This window comes from Salvelinus alpinus, chromosome 14, assembly GCF_045679555.1.
Source record: "Salvelinus alpinus chromosome 14, SLU_Salpinus.1, whole genome shotgun sequence".
In the NCBI taxonomy this organism is placed as follows: Eukaryota; Metazoa; Chordata; class Actinopteri; order Salmoniformes; family Salmonidae; genus Salvelinus; species Salvelinus alpinus.
In genome coordinates this window covers 22,508,262-22,528,155 of record NC_092099.1, presented here as the reverse complement: position 1 = coordinate 22,528,155, position 19,894 = coordinate 22,508,262, and the positions used below count along the sequence as shown (strand labels likewise).

At 43.6% G+C, this 19,894-nt stretch overlaps 1 protein-coding gene across 2 annotated transcripts in view; it reads right to left on the bottom strand.

The window, feature by feature from the left end:
* vwa8 (von Willebrand factor A domain containing 8) overlaps positions 1-19,894 on the bottom strand; it is a 99,663-nt gene that overhangs the window by 34,953 nt on the left and 44,816 nt on the right. For both annotated transcript variants that reach the window (XM_071340825.1, XM_071340824.1), the window contains exons 22-37: positions 19,394-19,469; positions 16,092-16,227; positions 15,480-15,599; positions 14,750-14,955; positions 12,507-12,658; positions 9,535-9,643; positions 9,267-9,405; positions 8,908-9,095; positions 7,806-7,928; positions 7,502-7,566; positions 7,289-7,414; positions 6,303-6,412; positions 5,791-5,942; positions 4,417-4,621; positions 4,185-4,266; positions 1,894-2,098 (exon numbers count right to left, since the gene is read on the bottom strand). In XM_071340825.1, the coding sequence (XP_071196926.1) occupies positions 1,894-2,098; positions 4,185-4,266; positions 4,417-4,621; positions 5,791-5,942; positions 6,303-6,412; positions 7,289-7,414; positions 7,502-7,566; positions 7,806-7,928; positions 8,908-9,095; positions 9,267-9,405; positions 9,535-9,643; positions 12,507-12,658; positions 14,750-14,955; positions 15,480-15,599; positions 16,092-16,227; positions 19,394-19,469 (2,194 nt within the window). The remainder of the gene's footprint in view (positions 1-1,893; positions 2,099-4,184; positions 4,267-4,416; positions 4,622-5,790; positions 5,943-6,302; positions 6,413-7,288; positions 7,415-7,501; positions 7,567-7,805; positions 7,929-8,907; positions 9,096-9,266; positions 9,406-9,534; positions 9,644-12,506; positions 12,659-14,749; positions 14,956-15,479; positions 15,600-16,091; positions 16,228-19,393; positions 19,470-19,894) is intronic.

Sequence of the window (19,894 nt, the reverse complement as noted above, 5' to 3'; positions counted from 1 at the left end):
CATGCGACGAGGTTTCCACTTTTGGTACGATCCAATTGTACAAAAAGTATTTGACTTGTCTTTGACTCAAGTCTATGACATAACCATGTCATACACACTGCACAGTACCTGCCACTGCGTCCCTGACAATACTCACCACCCAAGCCAGGTCAACTCCATCACATCACACAATGACCCCTAGCTCGGGTCAACTCCATCACGTCACACAATGTCCCCTAGCTCGGGTCAACTCCATCACATCACACAATGTCCCCTAGCTAGGGTCAACTCCATTACATCACACAATGTCCCCTAGCTAGGGTCAACTCCATCACGTCACACAATGTCCCCTAGCTCGGGTCAACTCCATCACATCACACAATGACACCTAGCTAGGGTCAACTCCATCACATCACACAATGACCCCTAGCTAGGGTCAACTCCATCACGTCACACAATGTCCCCTAGCTCGGGTCAACTCCATCACATCACACAATGTCCCCTAGCTCGGGTCAACTCCATTACATCACACAATGACCCCTAGCTCGGGTCAACTCCATTACATCACACAATGACCCCAAGCTAGGGTCAACTCCATCACATCACACAATGACCCCTAGCTAGGGTCAACTCCATTACATCACACAATGTCCCCTAGCTAGGGTCAACTCCATCACGTCACACAATGTCCCTTGGCTCGGGTCAACTCCATCACATCACACAATGTCCCCTAGCTCAGGTCAACTCCATTACATCACACAATGACCCCTAGCTCGGGTCAACTCCATTACATCACACAATGACCCCAAGCTAGGGTCAACTCCATCACATCACACAATGTCCCCTAGCTCGGGTCAACTCCATTACATCACACAATGTCCCCTAGCTAGGGTCAACTCCATCACATCACACAATGACCCCTAGCTCGGGTCAACTCCATTACATCACACAATGACCCCTAGCTCGGGTCAACTCCATCACATCACACAATGACCCCTAGCTCAGGTCAATTCCATTACATCACACAATAACCCCTAGCTAGGGTCAACTCCATTACATCAGTGCTACAATTATACTTAACATACTTCACATTATACCCATTAACAAAGAAAGACCAGTGATGACCTGTCTCTCATTCACAAAGACTACAACTGGAGGAATGTGAGAGAGAAAGTAGACATTTTCCTCAGGGCTCTCTAACTAGTGTTCCACACAGCGTTGCAGACTCCAGGACTGTTTGTGGTTCAGCAACACGCTACACTGAGTGTACACAATTAAGAACAGCTGCTCTTTCCATGACATAGACTGACCAGGTGAATCCAGGTGAACACTATGATCCCTTATTGATGTCACTTGTTAAATCCACTTCAATCAGTGTAGATGAAGGGGAGGAGACAGGTTAAAGAAGGATTTTTAAGCCTTGAGACAATTGAGACATGGATTGTGTAAGTGTGCCATTCAGAGGGTGAATGGGCAAGACAAAAGATTTAAGTGCCTTTGAACGGGGTATGATAGTAGTTGCCAGGCGCACCGGTATGTGTCAAGAACTGCAACGCTGCTGTTTTTTTCACACTCAACAGTTTCAAGAATGGAACACCACCCAAAGGACATCCAGCCAACTTGACACAACTGTGGGAAGCATTGGAGTCAACATGGGCCTGATGAATTGAGGCTGTACACTCAGTGTATAAGGGTGAATATTTGTGACACAACATTGCCTCACGATGGTGACAATAGGGACTACAGGATGTAGGCTGCAGTATTACTTTCCAGAACTTTGAAGGACACAGATACAGGCTACTACTGCCACATTTAACAGGATCTGTACAATCTTAAAGTCAACTCTAGTCATTATATTTCTAAATATCTACAAGTTCATAACATTTAACCTCACTAAACCAATCCCGGTCCTACCTGTATGGGCCTGCCGTCCTCTGAGCCAATCATGGTCCTCCATTCCATCAGGGAGCGCTGCAGATTCTCCAATCCTGTCTCCCAGAGCCGCACATACCCGCCCATATCCACCGTGACCACGCACCCCGAACCCAGACTGGCCAATAGCACGTCAGAGTCGGACACCTTTGAAATCCACGTTGTGTAAGGAGAGACACTCAGAGACCTGTCAATCAGATGAAACAACCAATTAGAGAGAGGGTGTGAGACAACGAACCAATCCGATGAGAGAGTTCTAGTAAACCAATCAGAGGATGGTGTGTTCAGACACAGTATTCTTTCAAATTTCAACTACTCCCAATCCCAAATCCACTCTAGCCCCGAGACACTTGCGTAGATCAGAAGGGATTGGATAGGTATACTCTGTGAAAGTGAAGGCCACTTCCGCTTTACTTCCTTATGCTTCCCCCATACAGCACTGTTTTGAACAGGCTTCACAATTATATAATCAAATTCATTAAATTACTTAAGCGGTCATTTAAGATATATACAATTATATTCGTCTTTGAAGTTTTTCTGAAGTTTTTTCACATGAAGAACATTGCGCTCACTGAAAACCTTTTTTTTTTTTTTATACAAAAGTTTAAAAACAACAAGGCTGAGGGGCAGTCACTTCCTGGTTACTTAGCAACACACGTAGCTCAACCTTAACCTCTGACAGAGTAAGTGGAATTCTTACCATATTGCTTATACCTATCCAATCCTTTCAGATCCACATACAGTGCCTTTGGAAAGCATTCAGATCCCTTGACTTTTTCCACATTTTGCTACATTACAACCCTATTCTAAAATGGATTAAATAAACACAAATCCTCAGCAATCTACACACTATACCCCATAATGACAAAGCGAAAACAGGTTCTGAGAAAGTTTTGCAAAATGTATAAAAAAAAATATATATATTATTATTATTTACATAAGTATTCAGACCACCTGTGGTAAATTTAATTTATTCGACATGATTTAGAATAGCACACACCTGTCTATATAAGGTCCCACAGTTGACAGTGCATGTCAGAGCAAAAACCAAGCCATGAGGTCGAAGGAATTGTGCGTAGAGCTCCAAGACAAGATTGTGTCGAGGCTCAGATCTGGGGAATGGTACCATAAAATTTATGCAGCACTGAAGGTCCCCAAGAACAGAGTGCACTCCATCATTCTTAAATGAAAGAAGTTTGGAACCACCAAGACTCTTCCTAGAGCTGGGCACCCAGCCAAACTGAGCAATCGGGGAAGAAGGGCCTTGGTCAGGGAGGTGCCCAAGAACCCGATGGTCACTCTGATAGAGCTCTAGAGTTCCTCGTTGAAAAAGGTAGAAACTTCCAGACGGACAACCATTTCTGCAGCACTCCACCAATCAGGCCTTTATGGTAGACTGGCCAGACGGAAGCCACTCCTCAGTAAATGGCACATGACAGGCCGCTTGGAGTTTGCCAAAAGGCACCTAAAGACTCTCAGACCATGAGAAACAAGATTCTCTGGTCTGATGAAACCAAGATTCAACTCTTTCACCAGAATACCAAGTGTCACGTCTAGAGGAAACCTGGCACCATCCCTAAGGTGAAGCATGGTGGTGGCAGTATCATGCTGTGGGAATGTTTTTCAGAGGCAGGAACTGGGAGACTAATCAGAATTGAGGCAAAGATGAACAGAGCAAAGTACAGAAATATACTTGATGAAAACCTGCTCCAGAGCGCTCAGTCTGGACAACAGGACAACGATCCTAAGCACACAGTCAAGACAATGCAGGAGTGGCTTCGGGACAAGTCTCTGAATGTCCTTGAGTGGCCCAGCCAGAGCTCGGACTTGAACCCAATCGAACATCTCTGGTGACACCTGTGCAGCAACGCTCCCCATCCAACCTGATAGAACTTGAGAGGATCTGCAGAGAAGAATGGAAGAAACTCCCCAAATACAGGTGTGCCAAACTTGTAGCGTCATACCCAAGAAGACTCAAGAATGTAATTGCTGCCAAAGGTGCTTCAACAAAGTACTGAGTAAAGGACCTGAATACTTATGTGAATGTGATAATAGTTTTTTTTTTGCAAACATTTTTAAAAACCTGTTTTTGCTTTGTCATTATGGGGCATTGCGTGTAGATTTAATACATTTTAGAATAAAGCTGTAACCTAACAACATGTGGAAAAAGTCAAGGGGTCTGAATACTTTCCAAATGCACTGTATGTGTATAGGGAGGTAGGGGCTATATGTGGGTGGATTTGGGTTAGTGTGCTATCAGAGTCCAGATATACCTTGGGACAGGAATATACTTCAGCTTCTTAGAGTTCAGGTCAGTCACCTCCAGGTAGGCAGCGGTCATCGGGGGTGTGACGTCTGTGTGACACACACGTTAAAAACACTCACCCACGCACGCACGCACAAACAAACAAACAAATGATTGAGTATCCCAGGTTAAGGGTACGAATCAGACTCGGGTGTCTCTACACCAAAGTCAGCTATGCTATTGTACAGTGAGGCTCTGACCTGGGGGGAAGATATCTTTTAGGGGCACCTGTCCAGGTGGTAGGGCCCGGACCACCTGATTGGCCGACAGCAGACTGACACAGTTAGTCCGTTTGGCCACGCTGGACTTCAGCCCGCCCCGGGAGAACATTTGACCTCCCGAGTCCCCGCCACTCATCTCTGATAGGTCCACATCTCTCTTAAAGCTGTACACCTCATTAGGAGACTACAGTGCAGGGAGAGAGAAACAACAAAGCGATTCTAACTTCATACCTCTAATCGAAAAGTCATGACATCTTTAATCAAATGTCATGATATCTCTTATTAAAAGGATTTACAGTTGAAGTCAGAAGTATACATACACCTTAGCCAAAAACATTTAAACTCAGTTTTTCACAATTCCTGACATTTAATCCCAGTAAAAATTCCCTGTTTTAGGTCAGTTAGAATCACCACTTTATTTTAAGAATGTGAAATGTCAGAATAATAGTAGAGAGAATTATTTATTTCAGCTTTAATTTCTTTCATCACATTCCCAGTGGGTCAGAAGTTTACATACACTCAATTAGTATTTGGTAGCATTGCCTTTAAATGGTTTAACTTGGGTCAAATGTTTTGCGTAGCCTTCCACAAGCTTCCCACAATACGTTGGGTGCATTTTGGTCCATTCCTCCTGACAGAGCATGGAGTAACTGAGTCAGGTTTGTAGGCCTTCTTGCTCGCACACGCTTTTTCAGTTCTGCCCACACATTTTCTATGGGATTGAGGTCAGGGCTTTGTGATGGCCACTCCAATACCTTGACTTTGTTGTCCTTAAGCCATTTTGCCACAACTTTGGAAGTATGCTTGGACTCATTGTCCATTTGGAAGACCCATTTGCGATGAAGCTTTAACTTCCTGACTGATGTCTTGGGATGTTGCTTCAATATATCCACATAATTTTCCATCCTCATGATGCCATCTATTTTGTGAAGTGCACCAGTCCCTCCTGCAGCAAAGCATCCCCACAACATGATGCTGCCACCCCCGTGCTTCACGTATGGGATGGTGTTCTTCGGCTTGCAAGCCTCCCCCCTTTTCCTCCAAACATAACGATGGTCATTATGGCCAAACTGTTCTATTTTTGTTTCATCAGACTAGAGGACATTTCTCCAAAAAGTACGATCTTTGTCCACAAGTGCAGTTGCAAACCGTAGTCTGGCTTTTTTATGGCGGTTTTGGAGCAGTTGCTTCTTCCTTGCTGAGCGGCCTTTCAGGTTATGTCGATATAGGACTCGTTTTACTGTGGATATAGATACTTTTGTACCTCTCTAACCAAAAGTCAAGATATTTCTCATCAAAAAGTCTTGATAGCTATAATAAAAAGTAATTGATCATTATACACTGGTCTCTCACCATGAGGTCAGGGAAGCCCACTATGATGCGTGCGTACGAGGAGGTGTCAGAGAGGAGTCGGTTGGGAGAGACTATCTTCTGACCCAGGGCTGCACTCAGGTTCTCATTAGGCAGCTGGTCACTACCCACTGTCTGGGGTACACACATCTCATCTGAGAGACAGAGGGGGGAGAGAGAGGGAGGAAGAAAGAGAGAGGGAGGGACAGAGGGAGAGAGGCAGGGGGGAGAAAGAGAGAGGAAATGAGGGAAGCAGAGAGAGAGGAAAGGAGGGAGAGAGAGAGGGAACGAGGTAGGGAAAAGGAGGCAGACAGAGATATAGATTTATATGGGCAGGTGGGGGTAGATGGGGTAAGAAAGGGAGATGGGGGGGTGAAGAAAGAAGAAAAGCGAGAGGTGAGAAGAGCGAGGGAGAGAGATGGGGAGGAGAAAGAAAGTTGAGGATGGGTATGGACATAGTGTCAGGGACATTAAATGACTCATGTCCTTATATGTTGAGTGCTCTGTTGTGTTACCTGAGCTGGCTCCATGGCCGGTGCTGACGCCGTCCTCACTGACGCTATGTAGCTGACACACCCCAGAGTCTTCTGCTCCCATGTGCATGGGTTTGGTCAGCAGGAACTTCCTGTAAACAAAACACCCCCCGAGCCCCCCCCCCCGATGAATGAGGATAGAAGAAGAGCAGAGGAGAAGAGAAGAAATGAGAAGAGAAGAGAAAAGATGAAAAGAGGAAAGAAGAGAGGTGAATGAGGGAGAATAGAAGAGCAGAGTAAAGGAGCAGGTAATTACATTTTTTTTACCTTTATTTAACTTTTATTTAACTAGGCAAGTCAGTTAATTAAGAACACATTCTTATTTACAATGACGGCCTACCGGGGAACAGTGGGTTAACTGCCTTGTTCAGGGGCAGAACGACAGATTTTACCGTGTCAGCTCGGGGATTCGATCCAGCAACCTTTCCGTTAGGCCCAACGATCTAACCACTAGGCTACCTGCCGCCCCAAAGGAGAGGAGCAGAGTAAAGGAGACGAGCAGAGTAAAGGAGAGGAACAGAGTAAAGGAGAGGAGAGGAGCAGAGTAAAGGAGAGGAGCAGAGTAAAGGAGAGGAGCAGAGTAAAGGAAAGGAAAGGAGCAGAGTAAAGGAGAGGAGAGGAACAGAGTAAAGGAGAGGAAAGGAGCAGAGTAAAGGAGAGGAGAAGAGGAAAGGAGCAGAGTAAAGGAGAGGAGCAGAGTAAAGGAGAGGAAAGGAGCAGAGTAAAGGAGAGGAGCAGAGTAAAGGAGAGGAGCAGAGTAAAGGAGAGGAGCTGAGTGAAGGAGAGGAGCAGAGTGAAGGAGAGGAGCAGAGTAAAGGAGAGGAGCAGAGTAAAGGAGAGGAGCAGAGTGAAGGAGAGGAGCAGAGTGAAGGAGAGGAGCAGAGTAAAGGAGAGGAGCAGAGTAAAGGAGAGGAGCAGAGTAAAGGAGAGGAGCAGAGTAAAGGAGAGGCGGGTAGAGGATTAATTACTTGTTGGTGTTGCTCTCCACCAGTAGCCAGCGATCCTCTGCCACCAGAAATACCTTGCTGAGGTTGATGGGGAGGGAGATGGTGTGAACCCGGCCCTCCAGCACATCCAGCACATCCAACTGGTTACTACAGCAACACAGGAGGGACACACTTCACTTTACAGTTTGAAAAAGCAAAGGGGAAGGAGGTAGTGTAGCAATGAGCTGAGCTTACCCGCCCTCCTTGTAGAACAGGAGCCAGTTCTTGTAGGCAAACTCCCGGCACATCTTATGACCTCCCTAAAAAAAAAACATTTTGGATTACGTAGTGTACAGTACACAGGTGACAACCTGTTTCGTTGTCTCGAGTCATTGTTCTGTTAAAGAGAATATTCACAAAAAAACTTCTACGCATGTATGACATACTGTATCTTGTGTATGTGGCATATCATGTATGACTTTATTTTGTGGATTTTGTTGTACAAGTGGTATAAAGGAAGTGGTCAGATGGCCGAATGGAGTTTCAGTGGGTATGAGACCTGTGCCTCCTTGCTGCTGCTCCACCAACTGGAAGCTTTAGGGGCGGGCTGTTCTGGCTCCTGTGACAGAATGAGTCTCCTCACCGCTCCTGTTAATACGTCTAGATGTAATACTGTGTTACTCTGAGAGAGAGAGAGAGAGAGAGAGAGAGAGAGAGAGAGAGAGAGAGAGAGAGAGCGAGAGAGAGAGAGCGTACTTGGTTAGAAAGAGCAGTTGGGGGAGAATCAGGCCACAGTGATCTGCAGGACTAAGCTGTGTTATGCAGGTAGGCTACATCTAGAAGGACCAAGCATTTTGTCTGTGGCACCGCTAGCACTGCGATGAGCGGTCTCCTCTTGACGGACATTAAAGCACCATAGATTCATTCCACCCTTCACACCCCAGTCACCAGAGGGCGCCACTATCCAGTGTTAATCTTCCACTACAGTCAGTAGTCGCTGTGCATGCGTGTCTGCGTGCGTGTAAGAGTGTCTCGCTCAGCTAAGCCAAGGCTTTTATTCATGACGCACACTGCTAAATCTTCAGTTCACTTTTTATGGGGAAAGCCAAGGGGCAGGGGAACAGCTATCCCAGGACTAACCCTCCCTCTACCATACTGTAATAGCTTCCTTATGGCCTAGCTCTTTGAACTCTGAGATATATATATATATATATATATATATATAGAAACCAACTGTCACTCTTTGGGAGTTGGTGCTGGAGTGTCTGTGCGTGTGTGTATGTGCGCACGTCTGTGTGTATGCATGCATGCGTGTGTGTTCTGGCTAGCTGACAGTGTTCCATTAAAAACATTTCTTTCTTGTTTTATTTTTTTCTCCCCTGAGAGAGCCATGACCTCTGCATAACCTCTGTTATGATATCTGGAGTTCTATTTGTTTGGACAGGAGAAATTATATACTATCACTCACTTTCTCTCTCTCTTTCTGTTTTCCTGTCCTCTCCAAAACAAAGGCTATTTCTTCCCTCCTAATACGTAAAAGCTGTATAATAATTTGGGTTATGAAAGAGTGCACGGTATGTGCATATTTAGCCGTTTTAAGTCAACTCTCATAGTCTGGAGCTATATGAGGTGGGTGTGTGCGTCTCGGAGGTCTCCCCTACCTGTTCCTCATGTAGCACCACCTGTCCCTCCAGTGGGCTGCCCAGGGCAGCGACAGTCACAAAGGGCTGCCAGACTCCACTGATGGTCCTGGGGAAGACATCATACAGCTCCATACACTGGACTGTGTCTCCGCTCTCCTTCATTGCAAACAGGCACACCGGGTTACACGTAGCCATGTAGATCGCATCTGAAACAGGAAGTTAGTGTGTTAGTGTGTGGAGGAGGTGGTCGCTGTTGTGTACTCTTGTCCTCTCGTTGCGTGCAGACACACTGGGTTACATGTAGCCACATAGTTTGCGATGTGTGTGTGTGAGGTGTGTTTAAATGCATGCGTGTGGCATGTGTATGTATCTCCTACCGTTGTTGGTGGTGACGTCACAGATGATGTTGACCTCGCTCATGGGGATCTGCCATGTAGCTTTCTCTTCGGTGAAGCTCAGAGCTCTGGACTCCTGCCTCTCACAGGGGTAGCCCTGCACACGTAGAAACACTGGCCCCTACAAACACAGTGCACAAAGTCAAGGACGCAAAATGACGGCCCTGTCTAGAAACCTCTAGCCCCTATGCACTTCATAAACTGTGTGTGTTAGTACCTTTAAAATGTGTGTGTGTGTGTGTGTTATTACCTTTATATCGATGGGGTGCGTCTCTGTAGGGCAGAGCAGTTTGCGCCGGGCGTTCCCCTCCTGGTTGGTGGTCCAGTAGCCAGACATCCTGACCTCTGGGAGGGGAAGCCTAGGAGGGAGGGGGAGAGGTCACAGGTCATTACCATGACAACCACACACAGCACTATCAGAAAGGTGCGAAGGACTCTTAGGATACATCTCAATGAACCCCTATTCCCTAAAGTACAAATAGGGCTCTAGGACTGACTAAAACTAAGTGCACTACATGTATATAGGGTAAGTGCAGTATCGTATGGGATTAAATTCACCCCTTTTTCACCCCAGGTTCATGGTATCCAATTGGTAGTTAGAGTCTTGTCTCGTTGCTGCAACTCCAGTACGGACTCGGGAGAGGCGAAGGTCGAGAGCCGTGCGTCCTCCGAAACACAACCCAACCAGCCGCACTGCTTCTTGACACAATGCCCACTTAACCCGGAAGCCAGCAGCACCAATGTGTCAGAGGAAACACCGTACACCTGGCGACCGTGTCAGCGTGCACTGTGCCCGGCCCACCACAGGAGTCACTAGTGCGCAACGGCACAAGGACATCCCTGCCGAACAAACCCTCCCCTAATTGTGCGCCGCCCCATGGGTCTCCCGGTCGCGGCCGGCTGCGACAGAGCCTGGACCCAGAATCTCTAGTGGCACAGCTAGCACTGCGATGCATTGCCTTAGACCACTGCGCCAATCGTGAGGCCATATCGTATGGGATTTGAGTAAAAAGATATGGGGTGCATCTCAATCAAACGTTCATCGTCTTCTCTCCCTCATCTGCACTAATCTGAAAATACAGACTAGGGGATATCAATAAGTTTAGCGTTTTGTGTGGTCTGTGAATAAATAGCATTTTGTGTCGTCTGTGTATAAATACTGTGTGTATGTATCTGGGTGTGTATCTGGCTGACCTCCCTTGTTGTGTCTGTCCAGATCTTCTATAGAAACCCACACTTTCCCATGACTCACTGCTGGGTTTAGGCCACCGGCCACGGTGTAATAGGTCGCAGGTGGGATGTAAGAAACAACGCCACAATATACCAAACCACCAGGAACTGTCCAACTCAATAGAAATCACCCTAAAAATAGAAATTCTGAACGAATTATACAACGTGTCCTATAACGGTTTGTCCCAATTTGGACTGCTCGAGTTCAAAGAGTAGAGATATTTACTTTGATACAACTGGGCAAAAAAGATTGTGGAAGGTTATTCCGTGTATTGGCTAAATCCCATTTTAGATTGTGACCAAAGCATTTCTATTTAATAAATATGGGAAATTGAATACGACAATGCGGTAAACACCAGGGTTGGGCTCAATAACATTTTGGAATTGACTCCCATTTAACTCATGAATATACATTGGAATTGAATTAGCCCCACCCCACAGGATGCAGAATTTGAATGATAGGAACTAGAATTGAATTCAGTGCAATTCAAAGAAATTTCACTCAGTCATAGAACATGAGTTTCATTGAATCGGACAGGTCACACTTCCAGATACCAAAGAATATATCACTTTTCTCTGGAAACAATGTTAATTTACTCTTTTAACCTTAGTGCTTAGAATAGCCTATTATATTTCCACCAACCATTTAATTTGTTTGGCTTCTTTTTGAAGGCCTTGAGTGTCAAAATAATGCATTCTGGAAAGTGTTTAATGAAATATAATAACTTTGATATTTGCATACAGGTTTTGTTTCCCTTGATCATTCATTTTAAGAGTTTGTCCTGAAAATCAATTGTTTCAACAATATTTTAAATGCATGTATATAACAACATGTTTGATGTTTTATGTACAATATGTATATTTGTATAGACTACACCAAAAATGAGGCGTTTGAATTTCATTGAATTTCACCAAATTAAATTATATTTCATTTAATTCAAATTGCAATTCTGTATACTTCAATTACAATTCAAGAATTGAATATGAATTTAGATGCATTCTCAATTCAATTCTGAATTGAATCCAACCCTGGTACACATGCCTGTTTGGTGTTAAGTTGCCATGCTAGGAATCAGGTTGCCTTACAGTACCTGTAGACAGCCTTAGTAATAGCACATCTAACCTAGTCTATTAAACATAATCATATCCTACCAATCTAGACTCATAAAGACTCATCATGGAAGGAAAATACTTGTTTCTTCCCTGTTTGGCCCTCAAGATTGTTCTACTTGAGGATTATAAAAGAAAACTTCACAAAAACAGGGTTTATAATGAAAAACAGGAGACAGAAGAAACAAATATGTTCCTTTATTAAAATCTATACATATATGATGAGGTGGAATATAATCTTAAATTAATCCTTACCTGTCTTTCTAATGAAATTAGGAAATACTTCATTTAATCGGAATATTGAGATGGTAAAAACAGCATACATTCATACCTAAAACATTCTAATATATAAAAAAGGCTAAGTAACACACACAACTGTACAACCGTATAGGTAGATACATAACAGTATATACATACTGTATAACCGACCATCAACGGTGACCAGTAGTGAGTGGTTATGCTTGCGAGCCACAGTAGGCAGTTACTAATCTACGATAGCAGACGTGTGTAGGGAAAAGTAAACGGACTATCCATGCTATCCTCACTGACCTGGGGGAGGTACACTGTCAGTACATGGTCATGTCTGGGGGGGGGGTTATTAATCTTATCAAACAGCTAGCAGCAAGTGGCTTGTCCAATTAGTGTCTTTTTAGTGGCCTATTGAACAAGCCTCACCGTAGCAAGGCACACTGATTGTGTCACAGTCAGAGTGTTAGACCACGACTCAATGCCCATCTCATGTGACCGTACACACTTCTTTCTGTCCTCTCTCCCTCTTTCTATGTATCTGTTCCGGCTCAGGGTGCCAGTGTATGCTAGAGGCCAGGGTGTGTGTGTGTGTGTGTACGGTTGGTGATTCTCCGGTGGTCACGGTGGTCTTACTCCTTGGCTAGGTGGACGCTGCTGGGCTTGGCTCCGATGGGAATGCCGTGCTTGTGCAGCGCTTCGATCAGTACCTCCCGCGTGTCCTTGTTGTACGAGTCAAAGTCAAAGACGTTCCGCACCACGTTGGCCAAACCCTCATCTGGGAATCTCTGTATGGTGAGTGACAGGGGGAGAGAAAGAAGGGGGAGAATATGGCGAGAGACAGAATAAACACCCAGCAGTAGTGTAAGTGTAACCAGCAGGGTCAGTGTGAGGACAATACACAGCTCATCGCTCTCTTCTTACCTCCCTACTTTCCCTGCTAAGTATCCCTACACTAACTTCACTTTCTGTGTTGCCATGGGGACTTACTGAAAATCACGCAAGCGCGCATCCCCTCTCCTCTCTGCCCCGATGATTAATGATACGAGAGGTAAAAATAGAAGCATGTCATATGCAGCGGCCGTCTGGATGAGGGAGATGGTTAGTCAATGTAAACATACTGTGATGTACCAAAAGAGCCTCTCTGAGCGTTCTACTCTCTCACCCCCCACCCCTCCACACATCAGGCCACTGGACAAGCTTGGCCTATACGGTGAGTTCTGAAAGTATTCAGACCCCTTCACCTTTTCCACATTTTGTTACGTTACAGCCATACTCTAAAATGAGATTAAATTTAAAAAATTGTCCTCATCAACCTATACACAATACCCCATAATGACAAAGCGAAAACAGGTTTTTAGAAATTGTTGCAAACGTATTAAGATTTAAAAACCAGAAATACCTTATTTACATAAGTATTCAGACTCTTTACTATGAGACTTGAAATTGAGCTCAGCTGCATCCTGTTTCCATTGATCATCCTTGAGATGTTTCTACAACTTGATTGGAGTCCACCTGTGGCAAATTCAATTGATTGGACATGATTTGGAAAGGCACACACCTGTCTATATAAGGTCCCACAGTTGACAGTGCATGTCAGAGCAAAACCTAAGCCATGAGGTCGACGGAATTGTCCGTAGAGCTCAGAGACAGGATTGTGTCGAGGCACAGATCTGGGGAATGGTACCAACACATTTCTGTAGCATTGAAGGTCAAAGAACACAGAGGCATTCATCATTATTAAATGGAAAAAGTTTGGAACCACCAAGACTCTTGAAGAGCTGGGAGAAGGGCCTTTGTCAGGGAGGTGTTTCCCAAAAGGCACCTAAAGGACTCTCAGACCATGAGAAACAAGATTCTCTGGTCTGATTAAACCTAGATTGAACTCTTTGGCCTGAATGCCAAGCGTCACGTCTGGAGGAAACCTGGCACCATCCCTACGGTGAAGCATGGTGGTGGCATCATCATGCTGTGGGGATGTTTTTCAGCAGCAGGGACTGGGAGACTAGTCAGGATCCAGGCAAAGATGAACGGAGCAAAGCACAGAGAGATTCTTGATGAAAACTACATCCAGAGAGCTCAGGTCTTCAGACTGGGTCGAAGGTTCACCCTCCAACAGGACAACGACCCTAAGCACACAGCCAAGACAACGCAGGAGTGGCTTCGGGACAAGTCTTTGAATGTCCTTGAGTGGCCCAGCCAGAGTCCGGACTTAAACCCGATTGAACATCTCTGGAGAGACCTGAAAATAGCTGTGCAGAGACACTCCCCATCCAACCTGACAGAGCTTGAGAGGATCTGCAGAGAACAATGGGAGAAACTCCCCAAATACAGGTGTGCCAAGCTTGTAGCGTCATACCCAAGAAGACTCGAAGATGTAATCGCTGCCAAAGGTGCTTCAACAACGTACTGAGTAAAGGGTCTGATTACTTATGTAAATTAGATATTTCCGTTTTTTTATTATTATTATAAATATGCAAACATTTTCAAAAACCTATTTTTGCTTTGTCATTATGAGGTATTGTGTGTAGAGAGAGAAATGTTTAAAAAAATAATAATTTTAGAATAAGGCTGTAATGTGACAAAATGTGGAAAAAGTCAAGGGGTCTGAATACTTTCTGTATACAGTATATGTCGGTCTCTTTAGTGTACGCATGCATGTTTCTCTCCAGGCAGGCTGAGGTCATGGAAGTGGGAGTTATCCGGCGGTGGGTAACATGGTCACTCAGACACAAGGACACCCTTAGGACATTCCCCCCATGAATTAAACACTACATTATTAACTATTCATAAAAGAACTCTGTGACCCACTAAAGCATCAAACCACTGTTCTGGCACGAGTATATGTGTTTGTATGTGTTTGTGTGTCTGTAGCATACCTGCAGATGTTTGACTATATTGACCACCTCCCTGGTGGAGTAGGGGTAGGTGATGGTGCCCTGGTCTGCCATGGCACGTAGCTCTCCGAAGGCTGCCACCAGCTTGTGCAGGGTGGCGTTGGGAACCGCTGGCCCGTACTGCTTCAGCATGGCAAACTCCGCCTGCGGCTTGGGGTTGTCCACCGCGTGGCAGCTGAAGATGTCACCTGTAATATGGTTATGTCAACATATGTCAACGTGCCGTATAAGTGACCGTGACGTAGCTGCTGAGAACATCAATTTGGTGTTTTTTTTAACCAGGCAATTCGTAAATGCTTATGTGCTACTTATGAACGTGTTATGTATGGCTTACGAATGTGTTTTCCAAGTCCTTATGTAGAGACCGTTCGACTAAAGTGTTGCCGCTCTTTAAGGAATACTTTGGGATTTTGGCAATGAGGCCGTTAATCTACTTCCCCATAGTCAGATGAACTTGTGGATACCATGTTTTCGTCTCTGCGAGCAGTTTGAAGGAAGTTGCTAACTAGCGCTAACGCAGTGACTAGCATGCTAGTAGATGCTCAGACTTCCAGCCATTGCACTAACGATAGTTAGCATTGGCTCACGAAACTACCGCTAAATTCTGTCAGACTGGACACAGAGACATACAAATGCTATCCACTATGGCTTATGAATGTGTTATGAAGTCCTTATGTAGGTACATAGCGTTACTGCAAAAGCTGAGTCTTACCCAGTGAGCCAAAGAAGTCGTTTCCCAAGAAGGGGAAGCCAGGTCTGTTAGCCAGGACCAGCATCCTGAAGTCTGGGTGCATGGCTATGGTGTTAGGTCTCCTCTCTGCTTCTAATGGGTCTAATGAGGACACAACACACTGTAAGTACAAAACACACATGCACAGACACACGCACACTCACACACGCGCACACATGCTCGCACGAGCACACTCTCTTCAGCCAGAACAAAGAGTGGTTTAGGCAGGTGACAAAGAAGTGTCCCAGGTACTCTTTAGAGACGGGGGGATAATTGAAGGGATAAATAGAAGATAGAATGACAACAAAGATAAACAGATCTATGATATACAATCCAGGGCCATCCAAGCCACTCACAGGGGTTAGCATAAAAGCCTTTATGGACAGGTACCAGTAGACTTAGAGTCGTAGGCTGTTTACGCTTGGTTTTACTTTCCACTTCTAACTAAACGTACCTAATAGACTGTCACTATGCTGAATAGTCTAGCCTCACAGAGGAATGTAAACAATACTGTGTTTGTGTGTCTGGCAGTCCATGTGAGTGTGAGTGTGTGTGTCTGTGTGTGTGTGTGTGTGTGTGTGTGTGTGTGTGTACCAGAGACGATCCTGCGTCCGTCTGCGAGGATCATCTCTCCACTCTCCACCAGGGTCTTCAGTATACAGGTGACGTTAGTGGGGGCTTTGTCTGCCTCGTCTATCACTAGGATGTGGCCCATCTTCACAGCTTTCACCTACACACAGAGTGTGTAAATACCATAATTGAGTGTTAAAGGGAGTAGGAGAGAGAGAGAGATGGAGAGAGAGAGAGAGTAAGGGAGAGAGATGGAGAGCAACACTTAACAAAACCCAGAAACACAAGATTGAAATGAACAAGTGATCTAGCCCCAAGAGTAAAATGTTCACAGCTGGAGGTGAATAACTAGAACGCATACATCGACTATTACCGGAGTGAGGCCAAAGGTCAGAGAAAGACGGGAATGCTACCAAACATTGGGGGAAAAAAGCCTTCAGCTGAATACTTAACCCGTGTAAAAGACGCCAAACAAATAAAAACCTGAACCAAATACAGAAGTAGTGATCATAGACTGGCAACTGACAGGACACCATCAAAAAACAGAGAACAGAGAGGACAGACTATGTCATCACTGTGGGCCAAGAGAGATAGAAATTGAAGAACACTTTCTAATCACCTGCCCCAAATATATATTAATTAAGGAGTCCTTCTTCCCCAAATTCAAAATGAAAAGTTCTACATTCACAGAACAATCAAACAAAAATAAACTGTGTATACTTTTGGGGGAAAGGTCTGATGTTATAGAGTTAGCAGCACAGTATGTCACAGCTTGCCAAAAGCTAAAAGGAGGAAACATTAAATGTATTATTTTCTCCATGTATTATAAGTAATAGACAATATAAGTACCACCTTCATAAAAATAAAAAAGTTTAATTCGATTCTGATCGTTGAACATTATAACATTTCTGTGTTGGATATTTATTTGTGACATGAAAATAGAGCTCTTTGGCCACGCACACCAGTGGTGGGTTTGGAGACAAAAAACAGAAGCATATGCAGAAAAGTACCTCATATTTACGGTAAAATATGGTGGTGCATCTTTGATGTTACTGGGCTATTTTGCTTCCACTGGTCCTGTGGTCCTTGTTAAGGTCAACGGCATCGTGAACTTTACCAAGTACCAAAACATTTTAGCCAAAAACACTTGGCCGCAAGTGGATCTTCCAGCAAGACAATAACCACAAGCACATATCAAAATCCATAAAGAAAATGGTTAGATGACCACAAAATCAACATTTTGCAATGGCCAGCTGAGTCCCCGGACTTGAACCCCATTGAAAACCTGTGGTTTGAATTGAAGAGGCCAGTCCATAAGAGCAGACGACAGATATCAAGGATCTGGAAAGATTCTGTATGGAGGAATGGTCTAAAATCCCTCCCAACATGTTCTCCAAGCTCATAAAACATTTTAGAAAAAGGCTCAGTGTCATTATTCTCACAAGGGTAGGGTGCTGGAGTACTGAAAACAGGGGTGTCAAAATATTTATTTTACTGTAATTATTACTTTTTAAACAAAATCTGCTTCTCTGAGAAATTGCATTAGTATGAAAGTGTACTAAGTGTACTGAATGTATAATATGCTGAGTGTACTGAATGTATAATACACTGAGTGTACTGAATGTATAATATAATATACTGAGTGTACTGAATGTATAATATAATACACTGAGTGTACTGAATGTATATTATACTGAGTGTACTGAATGTATAATATACTGAGTGTACTGAATGTATAATATAATACACTGAGTGTACTGAATGTATAATATAACACACTGAGTGTACTGAATGTATAGTATACTGAGTGTACTGAATGTATAATATAATATACTGAGTGTACTGAATGTATAATACACTGAGTGTACTGAATGTATAATATGCTGAGTGTACTGAATGTATAATATAATATACTGAGTGTACTGAATGTATAATATAATATACTGAGTGTACTGAATGTATAATATACTGAGTGTACTGAATGTATAATATACTGAGTGTACTGAATGTATAATATAATATACTGAGTGTACTGAATGTATAATATAATATACTGAGTGTACTGAATGTATAATATAATATACTGCGTGTATTGAATGTATAATATAATACACTGAGTGTACTGAATGTATAATATACTGAGTCTACTGAATGTATAATATAATATATTGAGTGTACTGAATGTATAATATACTGAGTGTACTGAATGTATAATATACTGAGTGTACCGAATGTATAATATAATACACTGAGTGTACTGAATGTATAATATACTGAGTGTACTGAATGTATAATATAATATACTGAATGTACTGAATGTATAATATAATACACTGAGTGTACTGAATGTATGATATAATATACTGAGTGTACTGAATGTATAATATAATATACTGAGTGTACTGAATGTATAATATACTGAGTGCATTTAATGTATAATATACTGAGTGTATTGAATGTATAATATAATGAGTGTACTGAATGTATAATATAATATACTGAGTGTCCTGAATGTATAATATACTGAGTGTATTGAATGTATAATATAATATACTGAGTGTACTGAATGTATAATATAATATACTGAGTGTACTGAATGTATAATATAATATACTGAGTGTCCTGAATGTATAATATACTGAGTGTATTGAATGTATAATATAATATATTGAGTGTACAAAACAATAAGAACAGCTTCCTAATAAAATTGCACTACCCCCCATTTGCCCTGAAAAGAGCCTCAAGTCGTCGGGGCATGGACTCTGGCCCATGTTGACTCCAATGCTTTCCACAGTTGTGTCAAGCATTGGCTCGATGTCCTTTGGGTGGTGGACCATTCTTGATACACACGGGAAACTGTTGAGCGTGAAAACCCTAGCAGCATTGCAGTTCTTGACACAAACCTTTGCACCTGGCACCTACTACCATATCCCGTTCAAAGGCACTTCAAATATTTAGCCTTGCCCTTTCACCCTCTGACTGGCACACATTCACAGTCCATGTCTCAACTGTCTCAAGTCTTGAAAATCCTTCTTTAACCTGTCTCCTCCCCTTCATCTACACTGACTGAAGTGGATTTAACAAGGGACATCAATAAGGGATGATAGCTTTCACCTGGATTCACCTGGTCATTCTGTCATGGAAATAGCAGGTGTTCCTAATGTTTTGTACACTCAGTGTATATACAGTATTTACACACTTTTTTCCATTAGTATTATAGCTACTATTCTTACTGTTGTTTTTGTATCACTTCCCTTTGGCAACATTGACCTTGGCATTCATGCAATTAAAGCATACTGGATTTGAGAGAGAGAAGTCATACTGACCAGCGGTGAGTCCTCGTATATGATAATTCCATCTCTAACAGAAGGCTGTAGGGTCAGGGTCTGAACTGTAGTGTCCCTGGAAAGGGGAGAGGACGGAAGGGTGGGTTACACACTTTACAGTCAATAACAAACGTAGAAGAGATGGAACGGTTCTCCCCATCCAGGCCAGTTTCCATTTAAGATCAAAAACACATGAGTCTGCTCACTGTCAATGTGTGACCTATACAGCACGCCCCGGTTTTGTTATCATGGACAGGCTGCTTCTCAATCATCGTTTTGAGACACCGCTCAGTGGACGCACCCACACACACATGCGTGCGCAAACATACACACATGCCAACACCCACACACTCATCTCAGTACACTTCATGACAGGCTGCCTCCCCAAAGCCATGATTTTGGTCTAAAATTAGCTAGTGCTAACCAGGCCACCCACACACACAGCTATAGTAGCTAACTAGGTCACATCTACATGCAGCCCTGTCCCTGTCTGCTTCTGTC